The sequence below is a fragment of the Rhagoletis zephyria genome, unplaced genomic scaffold (assembly GCF_001687245.7).
Source record: "Rhagoletis zephyria isolate East Lansing unplaced genomic scaffold, Rhagoletis_zephyria_1.1 Rzeph_scaffold_00847, whole genome shotgun sequence".
NCBI lineage: Eukaryota > Metazoa > Arthropoda > Insecta > Diptera > Tephritidae > Rhagoletis > Rhagoletis zephyria.
The window spans coordinates 147,248-166,384 of record NW_016157931.1 but is presented as its reverse complement, the minus strand read 5'-3'; the positions used below and the strand labels follow the sequence as shown (position 1 = coordinate 166,384).

Below are 19,137 nucleotides of genomic sequence, written 5' to 3'. Positions count from 1 at the left end.
TTTTATATTATTTATTTTCTACTTTTTAGTCCTGTCTGAATAAAATTTTGCAATAGATATTAAAATAATTCAACGATATTAATAGAAAGGTGCACACACCATGCATTTACATAGTATGTACATACAAACGTGCACCAATTAATTTTATTTAAAGAAATGGCGTGTCGTCTATTTCCGCCGATATGCGTGTATAAACCCTCCTCAAAGTCTAGCCAAAAAGCCAGCAACTCACACAACAGGTTCCCCAGAGCAATTCGCTCGAGAAAGTGGTACCCGGTACACGTAATACGCGGCACACAGCACAACAATCCGCCAAAACAGGCAACCCGGCCCAAAATTACCACCGTAGAAGGCAGAAACCCCGAGCGGCAGTGCAGGAGCCCAAGAATTACCCTTAAAACGGCCACAGGAGCTTAAAAAGACCAACTGGTCCCCAACTGGTCCGAAGGTAGTTAGTTTCGGACTAGTCCCAAACTGGTTCCCGGACTGGTCCCCGACTGGTTACCAACTGGTCCCACGAACTAGTTACCAACTGATCCAAAAGTGATTACCAACTGGTCCACCTATACCTCAAGTGGTCCACAAGTCACTTCACTTACAAAGCATTCGATTTAGTTGACAATAGTCAAACTAATTTTATTTAAAGAAACGGCGTGTCGTCTATTTCCGGTGTAGCAAACGTAGTACATAGAGCGACATCTAGATGTCATCTACCTCGCCCTATTCACTATGCTTTTTTATAGAAGCTTTTCAAAGCTTTGCTTTGGTGTCGGAACACAACATTGAAAGTTTCTGGATCCACAACATTGAAAGCTTCTGGAACACAACATTGCAAGTTGATAAAAGCGTTGTAAAAACAACAACCACATTATCAAGTGTAAATAGCAGCGGAATAGCTGCGCTTGATTGTATATAATTTTTATAACGCATTAAATAAACACATATCCCTTAATTTATAAAAAAATTACTTTTCAATTTTAAGCATTTATGTTATTGTGCATTAATCCATAAATCAATATAAATTTTTTGAATATAATTTTTCTAGACTGCACAACATGGATTTCCCCATAAGCCCTCCGCGGTGGCTTATGATCCGGTTTCCAAACTTATGGCCATAGGCACACAAATGGGAGCTATCAAAGTATTCGGCCAACCCGGTGTAGAATTCTACGGGCAACACATGCTAGTCAGCAATTCAGCTGCCGAACTCAACGTACAGCTTTTAGAATGGGTTAACGGCACTGGACGTGTACTCTCGTTGACTGCATCGAATCATTTAACATTATGGGAGCCTGTGGGGGCAACACTAGTTGCTACCAAGACACTGCCTTTTGACGGAAAATTGAAGAAAGTATCATCGCTTTGCTGTTCATTGAATAAAGACATCATATGGATTGGAACTGAAGGGGGAAACATATATCAATTCGATTTAAATTCGTTCTCCATACGTGAACCTGTAATATATCACGATGTTGTCCTTGAACAAGTACCTCCGACATACAAGTTGAACCCAGGTGCTATTGAATCTGTTCGGCAGTTGCCCAAAGAATGCAATAAACTCTTAATTGCATACAATCGTGGTCTCTGTGTGTTATGGGATTTAGAAACATCTTCATTAGTACGCGCTTATATTGCTTCTGGTCATGGACAGAGTGTGGGCCTTTTTGTGAATGCAGCTGGAACCCAATTTACTTGGTATCATGCGGATGGCTCCTATGCCTCTTGGAATTTGACCAACACCGAGGCACCGAAAAACGTCAATTACGTTCCATATGGACCAGACCCCTGCAAAAGTATAACTCGGCTGTATAAGGGCAAACGCGGGTAAGTTCTCAAAGGTCATTTACAGCCCCTACTGAGCCAAAATGTATTTTTCTGTATAGAACTACATACATATCAGCAACAATAACACTGTACAGCACTCGGCTGGTTATTGGACCAAACCAACTTTTTTAAAGAGATTGAGTTATAAGAAAAAAAAGTTAGTTCCCCGTTTTTCGAAGTTAGCCTCCGAGATTGAGATATGGACCTTCGAAGTTCAAAATTGGACCTTTGGTAAAAAATTATTTTTAATTATTGCATGTAAAAAGGAAAAAAGTAAAAATACAGACGTGGTCCGCCTTTTGCTCTTATTTATATCGTATAGAAATTTTTTTGTGAAAACTAATATTACAGGTGCTATAACGGGTCATAGGTCAGTTCTTCGAAAAATGAAAAACTTAGTATTTCAGACAATTTGGAACTGCTTTTTAAAAGATTCATATCGTTGTAAAGGTAATTTAACCCCCTTTATTCATATCAGGCTTAATCGCCTTTACAACGATACTAACCTTTTAAAAATCGGTTAGTAATTTTTTTTTTTAAAATACTTTTTTTATAAAAAAAGGTTTTTTTTTTTAAATGTTTTTTTTCTAAAATTTTTATCAACGAAGTATACAAATATGCATATCAAAAGAAGCGGATTTAGTCGCCTTTACAACGATACCAATTTTTTACTAATCGGCTCGTAATTTTTGCGTTTAAAATATTTTTTTTATAAAAAAAGGTATTTTTTCTCTTAAATATGCTTTTTGTAAAATTTTTATATACGAAGTATACAAATATGCATATCGAAGGAAAGCGGATTTAATCACCTTTACAACGATATAAATTTTTTAAAAATCTGTTCAAAATTGTTTGAAATATAAGGAAATTAATTTTTCGAAGACCTGAACTTTGACCCCTTATAGCACCTGTAATAGAGCAAAAGGAGGACTACGCCTATATTTTTAGGTTTTTAGTTATTTACATGCAATAATTTAATATAATTTTTTACCAAAGGTCCTATTTCGAACTTCGAAGGCCCATATCTCGATTTCGGAGGCTAACTTCGAAAAACGGAGAAATCACTTTTTTTGCCTATGACTCAATCTCTTAAAAAAATTGGTGATTTTGCCGTACAGTGTAATAATTACAACAGGTTATACATTTCGAGCTTGGTGAATCTACGACACAGCTATCGTAGATTTACCAAGCTCGTTTTCATGCAAGAAAATCTTTTTCAGTGATAAGGTCCATTTCAAGTTCGGCGGCTGTGTGAATAAGCAAACTTTTATCAATCTGTGGTAATGAGCAACCGCAAGTGACCGCTGCACAGTGGTTGCATTTCTATGGGGAGAGCGGCAAAAAATACTTTTAATGGACATATCGGGATAAAATTTTTACCCTAAGGTCTGTTAAGAGTTAAAACTGTAATATGTAAAAGTGGGCGGGGTTGGACACGCCCACATACAGTCATGTGAAAAATAATAGGGACACGACATTGCGACCATGTTCGGCAATTTTTGTTTTTTTTTTTGTTTGTTTTTTATATAAAAATTTTAATTTTTTTTTATAAAAATACAACTCACTATCTAACAAAAAACCACATAAGTCCAAATTTCAAACTTTGAAAAAAAAAGTTGAAAAATTCAACAAATTTTTAAAACAACACAAACCTTCTTGATAAGAACTGTTAGAAAAAATCTGGGTGTGCAGTTTTATAGCCCATTAAATTCTAGCTGAAGAAATCGCAAGTTTGAAGTGGCTAAAAATTTGCGTTGATTGTTGATAATTGTTTTTTTTTTCCGTATGGTGTTACTATTTGTCAAACATTGTCAAACATACTTTGAATGGTAGAAAATGCGTGACATCGTCAGGAAAAAAATTATCAAAAATCAAAGCGATTTCTTAGCCACTTAAAACTTGCACTTTCTTGAGCTAGAATTCAGTGGGCTATAAAACTGCATACATAACTTTTTCCTAAAAGTTCTTATTTAAAAAGTTTGGTGTTATTTTAAAATTTTGTTGAATTTTTCTATTTTTTTACAAAGTAGGAAATTTGGTTTTTGTTAGATAGTGAGTTGTATTTTTATAAAAAAAAAAAATTAAACAAACAACCAAAAAATAGCCGAAACTGGCCACAATGTCGTGTCGCTATTATTTTTCACATGACTGTATGTGGGCGTGTCCAACCCCGCCCACTTTTACATATTACAGTTTTTACTCTTAACAGACCTTAGAGTAAAAATTTTATCCCGATATGTTCGCCGACGCTTAGTCTTTTTGAAGACTCAACAAAATCTATTTTCGGGCGCCACGATTTGAATTGGTGGAAACTGTTGGTTGACATTTTAATGAAATGATTTCTTTCATTTCGAGCCAATTATAATGATTTTTCAAAACTACTGATTTTTGGCGTTTGGATCTTTGCCAAAACAATGCAAATTTTTTACAAACGTAATTAATACATTTTTGCAACTCATACCGATCCGGCTCAAAACCGTCATATTCAATATCTTTCTCTATTGCATCCAGCAAATTTGAACTTTTTTGGAATGCGTACCGAAATTTTCACGCCAAATCTCAAAAACATGCAATCGAGAAAATTCGCAGTGTTAACTTGTGCCTAGAAACATTTGATTTAAAAAATTAGGTAAATCAAAAAATAAACATGAAAAAAAACTGTAGGAAATAAAGAGCTTGGATTAGGTTATGGAATACTACGCGAGCCTCTGCAGGTCAATGCATCTACACTGAACACTTTTATAATCTCAAAATATTAACAAACAATATGTAAATAAAAATATTGAGGGCCGATGGGGGAAACACACTTAAAAAATTGCCTAAATACTTGAAAGATGAACCAAGAAACACACAAAATCCTACTTTTCTAAAACAACGATTTGCATAGAACGCAACACGAATTATNTTATGGAATACTACGCGAGCCTCTGCAGGTCAATGCATCTACACTGAACACTTTTATAATCTCAAAATATTAACAAATAATATGTAAATAACAATATTGAGGGCCGATAGGGGAAACACACTTAAAACATTGCCTAAATACTTGAAAGATGAACCAAGAAACACACAAAATCCTACTTTTCTAAAACAACGATTTGCATAGAACACAACACGAATTATGTAAAAGTTTAATTGTAGAAATAATGCCTTTATCTACAATATCCATTGCATATAATTATAACTCACTTGGCTTTTCACAATATTTTAATTACGTTAAATTCAATTCAATTTTCAGCGTGCTGACGCTGTACAAATAAAATGAACAATTGATGACACTTTTGTTGCTTTTTTCAGAAACAACCGTTAGAATGAAAACAAAATCAGACAACAGCATGAGTTTACTCACTTCCATCTAAATAGTATGAACTCATTGCTGTNAGTGTAAAAATTTTTACATACATTTTTTTAATTATGGCCTATGGCAGCAACCACTGTGTGCTGTGAGAATGGCGAAGGAGTCCCCAAAACCGTCAATTCTTTGCGCCACGCCGCCATAATAAAAGACATATTTTGGCCAAAAAATAGCTCCTTCTTCTAAAGTGTTAATTTCCTGAATGCCTTACAGTGACGTTGGGAATGTTTAATGCCACAAAATATCTAATTCCAGAAAACCAAGTTTTTTCAATTTCAATCTGTTTCAAATTTTCAATAACTTACTTATCTCCAACTTAACTCTTGAACACTAAAAAAAAAAAACGTATCCAATAGGTTACGGGTATACGAACGTCACTTTCGAATGAATTTTTAAATAAATCTTCATATCAAAACTGCAAAATCGTTTAACGATACTATCGATAGTTTTGCAGCTCTAATAGTCCCTTTATCTGTGAGAAAGTCAAATTTCGAAAATACCATTATGAACACATTTCTTTAACCAACTTCCCGTTGAGCAAGAGACTTGAAACTTCAAACTTAGCTAAATGCAATGCATTGCGAAAGATGAATTAATCCTCTAGGTGGCGCAGGAGTCAAAATATTTGAAAACCCCGTATTTATAGTCCGATTGAGTTCGTATTTAGAATTTATTTTACTTTCATGGAAAGAAGTAAATCCACAAAAAATTTAGCCGGTAGCTGGCGAGGGGTCTATATATTTCGAAAACCTACATGTATGGTCCGATTTAGTGTATATATATTTTAGGGTGATCCAAAATAAATAACCTAACTGTGTTGTATTGTGCTGTATTGTGTTGGGTTGTGTTGTGTTGTGCTGTATTCTGTTGTATTGTGCTGTATTGTGTTGTGTTGTGATGTATTGTGTTGTGTTGTATTGTGTTGTGTTGTATTGTGTTGTGTTGTATTGTGTTTTGTTGTATTGTGTTGTGTTGTATTGTGTTGTGTTGTGTTGTGTTGTGTTGTGTTGTGTTGTGTTGTGTTGTGTTGTGTTGTGTTGTGTTGTGTTGTGTTGTGTTGTGTTGTGTTGTGTTGTGTTGTGTTGTGTTGTGTTGTGTTGTGTTGTGTTGTGTTGTGTTGTGTTGTGTTGTGTTGTGTTGTGTTGTGTTGTGTTGTGTTGTGTTGTGTGTTATGTTATGTTATTTTGTATATCCCTCAATTCACTTCAATTAATTCCACTCGGCTCAGCTCAGCCCACCTCAACACACCTTAATTTTTGAGGTTGAATTTCCACCGCTCGGCGAACACTAGTTAATATAATTTAGTTTATTGCAATTGGGTAATTGCACTACTTACAACAGAAATTGTTTTTGTCAATTTTATTGTGGCCTATTAACATTTTATTTTAATATTTTTATCGAGCTTTGTACCACGATTTTGTTTATTACGAAAAATGGAAAACGCAACAAAGTCAAAGCGGTAGAAGTTATAGTAGCTATTCTTTTTCTAGACTTCAGCAGTGATCGAACCCGCATAATCTATGTGCAAAGTCAGAAGTGGTAGCCACTGAGCTATGCACACTAGAGTGGTAAAAATTTTTTTTTTGGAAAGTTATAAACGCTACGTCAAATTATTGTTATTTGTGATAAAAAAAGAGAAACGTGTTTCTTTATTAAAAAAAAAAAAAAAATTCTTAGAGGTCGCGCTGGTTTTTTATAAAAACGCTGATGCTCTCAATTTTTATACTTTCTTGACATGTTAAAATTCAGGTAAAAATGTGGTTTTTGCATATAATTACTCTGGTATTATTGGGGAACGTTCCTATGTGACAGTCAAAATCGGGATGGAATGAAACCAACGGGAAATGTTATATCGGTCAAAAACAATTTATACGTGGCCCGGCGTTTCGCTGGGTCACGTCTAGGAATCGAGATATATCGATTTGAAGTTAGTAACTATCATATAGGGGAAATTGTCACCTTTGGTGGTCTTTTTTTTGACATCACTCGAGAACCACTGGTCCGATTTTGCTCAAACAAATTAAAAAAAATTAAAAATGACAATTCCTTTAATCTGTTAATATAACGTTTTTCTATATACTCAACAGTTTTGCCGGTAAAAATAAATGTATGAAGAAAAAAAATGGGCGAACCACCACGCAAGAAAGTAAGGGGCGCAAACAAACGAAAATAAGTTTTGCGTTCATCGATTTTTATAACCTATGTATCTATGTAATAACCTAATAATTACCTGTAATAATTTTTAATTTTACGTGTTAATAATAAATAATATATAATAAATATTATCCAAATTCATTGAAACATAAAATCAATATTCTTGTCAAAATGAGATACCTTCACTTAATTGNTATGTGACTTTGCGTGAAAGTAATACGACTTGCCTTTTTTTCCGTTTTGGATTTTTTTGAATTTAAAAAATAAAAAAATTTAATATTTTAGGCAAAAAATATTTGTTTTCTTCATACCTTTATTTTTACCGGCAAAACTTTATATAGAAAAACGTTATATGAACAGATTAAAGGAATTGTAAAAAGGTGACAATTTCCCCCTATATGATAGTTACTAACTTCAAATCGATATATCTCGATTCCTAGACGTGACCCAGCGAAACGCCGGGACACGTATAACTTCTTTTTTACCGATATAACTTTCCCCGGTGGTTTGAACCCTTCTCGATCACTGACCCCAACCATTTGTCTCACAGTGTTACATACCTGTCTTGGGTAGTTAGAATGGGCCGAATGCCCGAAAATATGCTCTCGAAAAGATACTAATAAAATTGAAACGTTGATACTGAACGATTTACGCGTTGTCATGGGTTGGAACTTGTTATCAGGGGGTTTCTAGGGTTGCTAATTACGAATCTGAAGTCAGTTTTTCAAAATTCAAAATGGCGGAACCAAAATGGCGATTAATTTTTTTAAAAAACTATTGGATTTGTTCGAAAATCGGCACTCGGGAGTTTTTAGGTTCGCCGATTACGAATCTGAAGTCAATTTTTTTAAATTTAAAATGGCGGATCCAATATGGCTATTAAGTTAAAAAAATATTACTAAAATTAAAACGTTGATTTTGAACGTTTTAAATATTGTCAAGGGTTAAAACAAGTTTCCAGAGGGTTTCTGGCGTTGCTGATTACGAATCTGATGTCAGATTTTCAAAATTCAAAATGGCGGTTAAGAGTTTCAAACAAATCCAATCATTTTTTTAAAGTTTGTCGCCATTTTGGATCCCCCATTTTGAATTTTGAAAATCTGACATCAGATTCGTAATCAGAAACCCCAGAAACCCACTGAAAACGTGTTTTAACCCTTGACAATGTTTAAAACGTTCAGTATCAACCTTTTAATTTTAGTATTTTTTTTTTAATTTGATCGCCATATTGGATCCGCCATTTTGAATTAAAAAAAATTTACTTCAGATTCGTAATCGGTGACCCCAAAAACTCTCGACTGCCGGGTTTCGAACAAATCCAATCATTAAAAAAAAATGGACCGCCATTTTGGATCCGCCATTTTGAATTTTGAAAAACTTACTTCATATTCCTAATTAGCAACCCCAGAAACGACCTGGTAACAAGTTCCAACCCATGGTAACGCGTAAATCGTTCAGTATCAATGTTTTAATTTTACTAATGCCTTTTTGAGAGAATATTTTCGGGAACTAGGCCCATTCTAACTGTCCAAGACAGGTGTGTAATTAAGGGAATGTTCCCCAACAACACCAGAGTAATTATATGTTGAACCCACATTTTTAGCTGCATTTTAACATGTCACAAAAATAAAAAAATTGAGAACATCAACGTTTTTATAAAAAACCGACCAGCGCGACCTCTAAAAAAACTTTTTTCTAAATAAAAAAATAAGTGTCTCATTTTTCATCACAAATAACACTATTCTGATGTAGCGTTTATGAATTTCTAAAAAGAGTGTTTTTATGAACCACTCTAAGGCACACCCCGTAAACTACTATCAAGTGCAGAAATATATCGGATCAACCATGTTTATTAAATTATCGGCATTTATCGAGTTATTGAAATTGGTCAATGTTGATTGAGCTATCGAGACGCAGAAACTTAGTTATCGAAATGTACCGATGGTTATCGAGTTATAAAAATTCATCGGATTATCGAAGTTTATCAAAATAATGATATTTTATTTTATATGACATTTATTGAATAATCAATCAGTTGTTATGTATCGAGTTCTTTCAAATTATCCAGTCACCGATGTTTACCACGACCAGAGTCTATCGAGTTTTCGATTGATATGGAGCTATCAAAACCGGGGTTTTGCAATTCATTGAATCGAATTGTCTAAATTTATCAATCAACTGAAATGTATCGAGTTACCTAAATTCATAAAGTTATTATAATTTGTCGAGGTATCGAGAATTATCGAAATACACCGGGTCCTATGGTTCCCGTGTCACCCTAATTGAAAACAGTGTTAAGCCTTAGTCTGAATTTTCCCCATTCCATCATTTGCCTTTGACGCGTAATATAAATAATAAATCACTTGGTAATGGAATATGCCAATTTCTCGTGGAAAACTGAAAATAATGATTGCTCTTTATCAATTCAGAAAAATCATACTTTAGTGTTGCTAAAAATAATTCTGATGATGTTCGTTAGCACAACAATTACCCTACTGAATTTTTGAACGATTTAACTGTCAGCCAATTGTCTCTTCATAATCTGGTACACAAAAAGACTGTATTGAATTCTTCTTCTTCTTCTTTATTGGCGCTGTAACCACCTAAGCAATTTTGGCCGAGTCCGAAACAGCACGCCAGTCATTTCTCTTTCTCTGTGCTAACTGACGCCAATTGGAAATGCCAAGTGAAGCCAAGTCCTTCTCCACCTGGTCTTTCCAACGCATAGGAGGCCTTCCTCTTCCTCAGTTACCAGCATCGCGGCCCGCGTCTAATACTTTTGGAGCAGGAGCGTTTCTGTACATTCGAACAACATGGCCAAGCCAGCGGAGCCGCTGAATTTTAATTCGCTGCACTATGTCTATATCGTTGTAAAGCTCATACAGCTCATCGGTAAATCGCCTGCGGTATTCGCCATCGCCAAAGCGTAAAGGTCCGTAAATCTGTATTGAATTGCAAATGCATAAAAACTCTGAGAATACTAATCCCAAGCATTTATTTGTCGTTTTTTTGCACTCTTTTTACCGTTTTCGTTCCAGCGTACACAGTTTCGCGCTTATTGTATGACTTGTATTTTCTCACGAATAACACAGGCCGACAAAATTTTTACCCAGAAACCAGACTATACTTTCCCGAAGGTTTTCGGTGCGCTGAATTCAAATCTGACCCCAGAATAGCCCAATCACGTCAGGTTTTCGAGATTTTCTAACCTAAAAGTACAAAAATCACGGTTTTTGGGCACGTTTGAGCTCCTGTAACACGATGAAAAATTTTTTTTTTCAGAAAGATCAGCTCGATCTAAATGTACTACTCCTCCCCTCCAAAATTCATTTTAAAGCTTTAAAAAACCTTAATTTGTCAGCGAGAAGTCGTCTGTTGAATTTAGCACCCTTAATCCGATGCATCTGTATGACGTGCATAGCCGCAGAAAACTAAACTCAGTAAATTCAACAGACGACTTCTCGGTTAAACGATATATACCTTTTTCTATGTTACAGGTGCTATAAGGGGTCAAAGGTCGGTTCTTCGAAAAATTAAAAACCTTATATTTCAAACAAGTTTGAACTGATTAAAAAGAAAAATAATAATATCGTCGTAAACGTGATTAAACCCGCTTTCTTCTGATATGCAATTTGTATACTTCGTATGTATAAATCTAAGAAAAAATATTTAAAAGGAAAAATACCTTTTTTTTATACAAAAAAAAACATATAAGGAGTTCATCTATATTTCCTCATGGCTTAAATAATTTTTCAACTACGCAAAAAGTGTGAAAGACTAAGAATTCGCTAAAAAGAGTATCTAACTCTATGGCTTTTATGCAAAACTCTTTTACAGAGTCAGTAAGGAGTTGTAGGTTATAGGTACGGCGACCATATTAACCAACGTAAAATAAAGGACATTTTGTTTCAAAATTATAAAAGTATCGTAATTTAAATCAAACATTTACTAGTACATTATATTATCTAATTGTACAAGTTTCCCTTTTTTAAAGACGCTTGGATTATTATTTTTTTATTAAAGCTTATAAACCTAGTAAGAGACCAGTTGAGCACGAATTTTGAAAGTGCAGAAAAAGTAGCAATTTTGAAGAATATCGATTCTCCTGGTCCAGTTAATAAATGTTACATAATAAAACCTAATTGAAAGCGGTTGTAGGTTTCCTCCGAAATAAAGGATAATTTCACAAGAAAAATTTGAAATGTTATAAAAAAAACTTCACCAAAATTAAAAATAAATTGGGTATGCAGTTTTATAGATCATTAGATTGTAGTATAATAAGTGCAAGTTGCAAGTAGCTAAGAGATTGCGTTGATTTTTAATAATTTTTTTCGATAACACTTCGAGCACACCTGCATGCGAAATGGGAAATAAATGCGTTTGTTTTATTTTTAAAAATCAACGGGAACTCTTAGACACTTGCACCTTGCTCTTTATTATTATAAAATTTAAGGATCTATTAAACTGCATATACCAATTTTTAATAAAAACAAAAAAAAAATTATTTTGGTAAAAAATTTTTATAGCATTTCAAATTTTTGTATGTTTTTTTCATTTTGGAAGAACCAAACAATTGCTTTCAACTGGTTTTTGTTATGTAACATTTATTAAGGGAAAAGTAGAATACATTTTCTTCAAAATTGCTACTTTTTCTGCACTTGCACTAAAAAATTTAAAATAAAAAATTCACAAATAAGGCTCCACTGAACACTTGCAAATTTTATAAGCTTTCATTCAAAAAATTAACCAAATGAGTGAAAAATTAAGTCTCCAGTGAATTATGAACACTAAATGCCAGTTTTGAAACTCAGCGTGCAACACGTACGGCCCAACTTTCCCCTTTCTTTTGAGAATTTTATTCAAATTATGTATATTAATTTTTCTATCAGTATTAGCAATGATTCGTGATTTATAGATTGCACGTAGATTATCGATTAGCGAAGGTTTTTATTATATTCTATAAGGGACATTTTTATTATTTTATATTCTCTGTTCAAAAATTTACATCTGAAAAATCCAGAACTGATTTAAAGGACAGATTAATAAATAAAGGACAAAATGCGTCCTTATTTTGAAAAAAATGATAAAGGACAGAGAGCTAAAATAAAGGACTGTCCTTTGAAATAAAGGACGGATGGTCACCGTGGTTATAGGCAAAAGCCATTCGAATATTGAAATTTATTGTTATTAAACTAAAAATTATTTTCGAGATAATTAACAACACTCCAGCTCCATCATATTATCGCAACTGGTACGTATGCCCATAAAACGATTGATCCTTTTGTCGTATTAATTTTTTGGGCATATCAAACCTTATCTAAAACATGTCAACTATAATTAAATTATTTTCTTCTTATCTTTTACAGTACAGTTTAAGGAAGTTCCAACGTTATGTAAAAACCTTAAGAAAATACTAAAGTATTTTGTTTGAATAGAAAATTCAGTACAAATTAGTACAAATTTTGAAAAATCAGGACATTAGCGTACTGATTGAGGAAATGAATAAAATCAGTACAAGAGTTGAAAAATCAGTACTGTACTGATAAAATCAGTACGTCTGGCAACCGTAGATACTTCAAACCAAGGTCATATGTTTGAAGACCAACGGGTTTTTGTAAAAACACTGTTTATAGAGAAATTGTTGCCCGTTAAACTGTAACGCTAATAAATTGTCAAAAAGAAAAGATATACAAATTTTTAGTCACTTTTTAGTACCAAAGCAGGAGATTTTTTTTAAGGTATTTTGTGCCGTACAACTTCATCGACGTGCTATGTTAGAAGACATCCCGGGCTCTAAAAAACAAGAAAAAACTGTAGAATACCGACAGTAACTGGCACTCCTAGTTTTGATTGAAACGTAACTTTTTAATGACTTCTAGTTTACAAGTCTTCAAAATACCCTAAGCAATTGAGTCTGGAACTTGCTTTAAGTCTGATGTGGTTTGATATGAAAGCGGTTATTACGCAGTGGGGTCGTGTAATATATGGGTATTTCCATACGTCACGTACGAGACAGTCGTACGTTTCAATGGGATACAAACAAGGAAAAACATGTGTTTTTTACTTCTTTGGACCATTGTGTAGCGCATAATTAGCTCTATATTTAACTGAAAAAAGAAAACAATCGAACCGCATTGTCCTTAAATATACGCAATTAAAGAGAGTTACGTTACGTGACAAAAATGGAAGTGTTTTTTTTTTCTTTGTTTTTTTACAAAATCGCAAAACTGCGAATTGTGGATCGCTCTTTTTGTCAAATTTTTTTAATATGATTTGGAGTAATTCTAGTTGTTTTTTTAGAGTTTGTTGAATTAATTCAATTTGTTTAAATTTTCTTCTACAACCCCAAGTATGAAAACTTGTGAACGTGGCATAAGTTACCATCGTTATATTTTTGTTAATATTGCTTTTAAATGAATTTTCAACGCAAATAACACATGAATTTTATGTTGAATTTACTTTATATTTTGACTTCAGCGTAAATTTAGTGTATTTTTTTTTGGAAATCTGTGATTAATTATGTTTCAACCAAATCGGACCATAAATAGACGTGTCAAAATATCTCAACCCTGGCGCCACCTAGCGAGACTATTTTACGCAAAAACTTTTCTGCTTATATAACCAGTATATACAGTGTGTTTCACAAAACAGATTGGCCTGTAAAATTTTTAAGAAAAAGTGTGTGAAAGTTTTCCCGCTTGATTTTGTTTACATATCTCAATACCTAGTGCGCGCTGTAGTTAATCTGCCGTCCACTCTCCATTGCTGTCTATAATAGCTTGACATCGTCTTGAGCAACTTTCGTTTAGTTTTCTAGCATAATCTGGAGACAGATCCCTCCAAATTTTTTTTAACGTCCTAGCAAGCTGTTTTGTTGTAGACATTCTCTTTCCCCGAATCTTCGATTTCATTAGAGCCCACACATTTTCAATTGGATTCGCATCCGGACTCTGCGAAGGCCAATGAAGTTGTTGTATGCATTTTTCTGCTTTCCAAGATGTGCATAGTCGACTCCGGTGTTTTGGATCATTGTCTTCCTGAAGGATCCAATCATTTGTATTCGGTCCATAAAGTTTTGCCGCCGACTTAGGCAAACATTTTTCATACAGTTTGATCATATATTTTGCGTCAAGGTTTTGTGAAAAGACAGCCAAACTACCGAATCCTTTTCCAGGAAAGCATCCGTAAACATGGACCTTAGCCGTTAGTTTAACAGATCGCTGAACAAATTTAGTGCCTGTACCAACCCAAGCTTTCCTCCAGTAATTCCAAATAACGAAAGATGATTCTGTTTAGCTGAGGGAGAGCGGGAGACCAGGTTTAAAGGTGACCATATATATTAATTGGGGGACTCCACTGGAGGAGTCGTGCTCTAGCTGCCGTAGGCTGCTGTGCAATGAGCTGGGATTTATTTGGGGGGACTCCATTGGAGGAGTCATGCTCTAGCTGCCGTAGGCTGCTGTGGAAATGAGCTGGGGCGACTCCACTGGAGGAGTCATGCTCTAGCTGCCGTAGGCTGCTGTGCAATGAGCAGGGATTTATTTGAGGATGCATTCATGCAGAGCCCCAGTGTGGCTTGTAAGCCGGAGCTTACTACCATACCAAAAAGTACTCCGGGAGTGGAGTGGGAGCGATGCTCAAAGCACCGCGTGATAGCCAAGCTAGTTAAGCGTTGACCATCGTGATGAGCCAAGCTGGTTTAGCGTTGACCATCGTGATGAGCCAAGCTGGTTTAGCGTTGACCATGCTGAAAATGCCAGCGACTTATCACTTCACTAAGTTCAGCGAAGAGATATTTGAGAATTGCATAAAAAATGCATACCCAATTAAGAACGAGCGAAATACTTTTAAACACAAGTGCGTGTGTGTGTTCGCTGCACTTGGTTTATGCGGGAATGCAATATAAATGCGTGTGGGTGTTCGCTGTTCTTTGTTTATGCGGGAAATGCATAAGTCGCTTAAACAGATTCATCTGTAAATATTACTTTGCTCCAATCACGGTCTATATTTGCCTTCGCCCATACCAATCGTTTTTGAATATGCATTTCAGTCAAAAGGGGTTTTTGAAGTGTGCTCCGATTTCTGATGTCAGATTCTTGCAATCTCCGTCTGATTGTGGAAATGGAGACATTTATACCTTTTGACGAAAATCTTTGTTTCGCTTGCCTTAGGCTAAGGGTTGGAATTTTTTTAAATAAATGAGTAATGGCCCGATCGTCGTTTTTAAAGGTAGTTTTAGTTAAACCTGGTATATCAGCAACATTGCCTTCAACTTTGAATTGATGGTTCCACGTTCTAACAAAGTGGTTTGACTTTTTTATGTACTTTGCGGCCTCAGTTGTGCACATTTTCGGGCCTTTGGGATGACTTACCAGGAACACAGCTTCAAAACGCTTCTTATATATAGCACTCATTTCTTTAACAAGCAACCACTTCGAATTACAACACAAAATTGAAGTACTCCCTGAACTGCGTTATTAGAATTTGAATGTATTTTACAGTTTAATGCTTTGTTGGTTGAGTTATCATACGCAGCCTACTATGTTTGGGAAATTCGTTTTGTGAAACACACTGTATTTAAAAAAACTGACACAAAACTTGCTATGTAACATATGGGTGTTTCCATCGGAGGGTCTGCCGCGTAAAAAAATTAAAGTCATATATCTAACATATTTATGGACCAATTTCATAAATATGTTAGATATATGACTTTAATTTTTTACGCGGCAGACCCTCCGATGGAAACACCCATATGTTACATAGCAAGTTTTGTGCTGGCTACTTGGCTGTGAAACGAATCAGTCACTGTCGTTCTGCAAATTTTTGTCGTAAACCAGACCTGGGTACTGCCCGATCACACTCCTTTCGCCGGTAGCGGAGACACTAGAGGCCTTGCTACTCCCGTATTTTGCGAACCAACTAACCCCAGCGAAGCATCAGCATGGTTTCCGTAAAGTGCACAGCACAACAACAGCACTTAACGCCATAAACACTCAGATAACACGTGGCCTAAACAGCAACCGCCCCAGTAAGAGAACTATTCTAGTAGCGTTGGATCTGTCGAAAGGCATTTGATACCGTCAGCCACTCCACGCTGCTAGAAGACATCAGTGCTGCCGCGAATCATTTTTAGTGGTAGCCAAATTCCTTTAAAAAAGGGCTAAAACGAGCTAAGAAAGTCGTTGTCGCTAAAATTGGTAGCTAAAATGTTTTCCTACATATACATACATATATAAGCATACACGCAAACATTTTCAATAAGTAATGGTATATAAAAACCACCCAACGGCACAAGAAGCGCTCCATTAGCACTATTGGAGCGCTCCATATTCGGCAGTAAGCGCTCCCTTCCTAATTTCGCACTTCATTGTATTTTAACATTGTGTGTCATTAGAAAGAAGCGCTCCCTTGCTGCTCCTAAAGAAGCCCTTGGTGAGCGCTTCAACTAAAGCATTTAGAAAGCGATGCAAGCAAATTTTCATTTGTCATATTATATTTTTTTTTTAATAAAGTAATGACGTTTCTTGTATATCATTTGATGGTTTACTTGTGCTTGTATTTATAAACATGATTTTTTTCTTGTTTATGTGGTATACATACATATTAAACATACATGTTTGGGCATACATAAATCATCTTTTTTCAAAAGAAAATATTTTATGTAACTGCTCAAAATGATATTTATTTCTGAGCATTGTTAGAAATTTAAAAATTTACGTTTACTTTGCTTTTGTACTTCTCCCCACTTGCTCCTTTGGGGAGCAGCTCACTTTCAGTCCCGTTGGGAATGAACTCTGGAAAAAAGCTAATATTTCATCCAACCAAGAACCTTTTTGTTTGCTGGGTTAGAGCTTCTTCGGCCGTTGAATTAAAAGCGAAATAAATTTCCTTTACACTCCTACGCGTTTCGACGCGTTTCGCGCCTTCCTCAGGGAGTCTGTTTTTATATTAGAATGACAAACAATAAACATGAAACACCATAACACTGGTTTCCCGCAAAAATGTTCTATGGATGCCACTATCCAATTCCTATGTAGAGTTGCTCGGTGATTCCGAAAATCGAGTTAATTTATTTTTTGGGATACGTTTTCGAGATATTTTCAATTTACCGTTATTCAGCTTAAAGAAAAAATTGGACCCTTTTAATCACGTATATCTTACGAACGAATTTAACAATCTATACTAATATATATTTTAAAAGCCGTTTCTTTCTGTTCGCAAAGCTCGAGATCAGCTCTACCGATTTTTATGAAATTTTGGTTATAGGTTCTGGATGGGCTTCTCATCGTCTTAGACAAAAAAAAAAGTTTAGATACTTCCTAAAAATGGAACTGCAGGACTTTAAAAATCCTATAGAAGCTAACATACATGCCCACATAACAGCGCTGCTTACCTGCAAATCACAAATGAGAGCGCCCTCCGCTGCTAACTCGTACGGAATACAGCGCAAAGCAAGGGTTATGTATACATATACATACATACGTGTTAATGTTAACGTTAAAGTTGATTCTTATGTTAAAAAAAAAAAAAAAACAAATATGTATGTACAGTTCATGGAGAAATAATGTAGGTAATTATGTATGTAGAGTCGTTTATGTTGCTGTTAGCACTTACATTTGTGTATGAATATTTATGTACATTAGACTGCATCACCAAAAAAAGTTGCGGTTTTTCCGCTGGGATTACAAAATCTATTATATTTTAAGACGTCCACCCAAATATTTCGGAAAAATATTAAGATTTAAGCGAGCTGGACCGATTTGAAAATACCTCCAAAAATGGAGTTTTTTATGGATGAAAATAATTTCTTAAAGAACTTTTTGAAAAAATTCCCCTCAGATGACAAAACAGATTAGGCTAACAAAAACTGCATAAAATATCTGAGAATCTTACACGGAATCGTAATAATGAGATTTTTTATGGTATTTTTTTTTTTNGAAAATAATTTCTTAAAGAACTTTTTGAAAAAATTCCCCTCAGATGACAAAACAGATTAGGCTAACAAAAACTGCATAAAATATCTGAGAATCTTACACGGAATCGTAATAATGAGATTTTTTATGGTATTTTTTTTTTTCCTGTTTTCAAAGAATGATTTACGAAAAACTTAAATAACTGGGCCAAAACTATTGTGATTTCAACTTATGGGATCTCGGTAGAAAGGTATTTTCCCACTATTTTTATTAATGTGCAAAACAAAGTAATTCGTGTCCTAATTTTTTTTTTTCAAATACCAGCACATCTTAATTTAACTTTGAATGATGTTCGTTCATCCTACCTTTCTCTTTCATCCTTTGAATAAGCTTATTAGCAAAGAAATAAAAAGGGTGGGAAAATACCTTGTCACCTTACCTTTTGTTTACAAAAGCCGACCTACCTAATGTCTCAAATAAATGCACTTACCGTGCGCAACAACAATGCGCCGGGCCAAACTACGTAAACAAATATCCGCACAAAAGGGAGATGACAAAAAAACCAAGCAACCGGCTGGCTCAGTGGAGACGGCGGGGTTGCTGGCAGGGGGAACAACAAGACAGTATACAGACTAATCAAACTAAATAAAATGCACTAGTTATCGCACACAATAAATATGAAGCTACCAACACTAGGGTGGGTCGAAAACAAGACAACAAGATTTACGACCAAGGAATCGAAACAAAACAAAACCTTGTTTTTNAACCGCAAGGGTGCTCGACTGGCACTTCCCGAATTTTTATTAAAGATAAAGCACTTCGCACTACACAAATTTATCTAATTTTACTGGGCTACTAAGTATAAAAGCACTCGCGCTCGCAATAAGGAAT

The 19,137-nt window shown here is 34.9% G+C and overlaps 1 protein-coding gene across 1 annotated transcript in view; it reads left to right on the top strand.

Annotated features, from left to right (window-relative positions):
• Window positions 1–1,049: 1,049 nt before the first annotated feature.
• l(2)gl (LLGL domain-containing protein l(2)gl) overlaps window positions 1,050–19,137 on the top strand; it is a 125,918-nt gene continuing 107,830 nt past the window's right edge. The window contains exon 1 of the mRNA XM_017614533.1: window positions 1,050–1,824. Within this exon, the coding sequence (XP_017470022.1) occupies window positions 1,109–1,824 (716 nt within the window). The 5' untranslated portion in view covers window positions 1,050–1,108. The remainder of the gene's footprint in view (window positions 1,825–19,137) is intronic.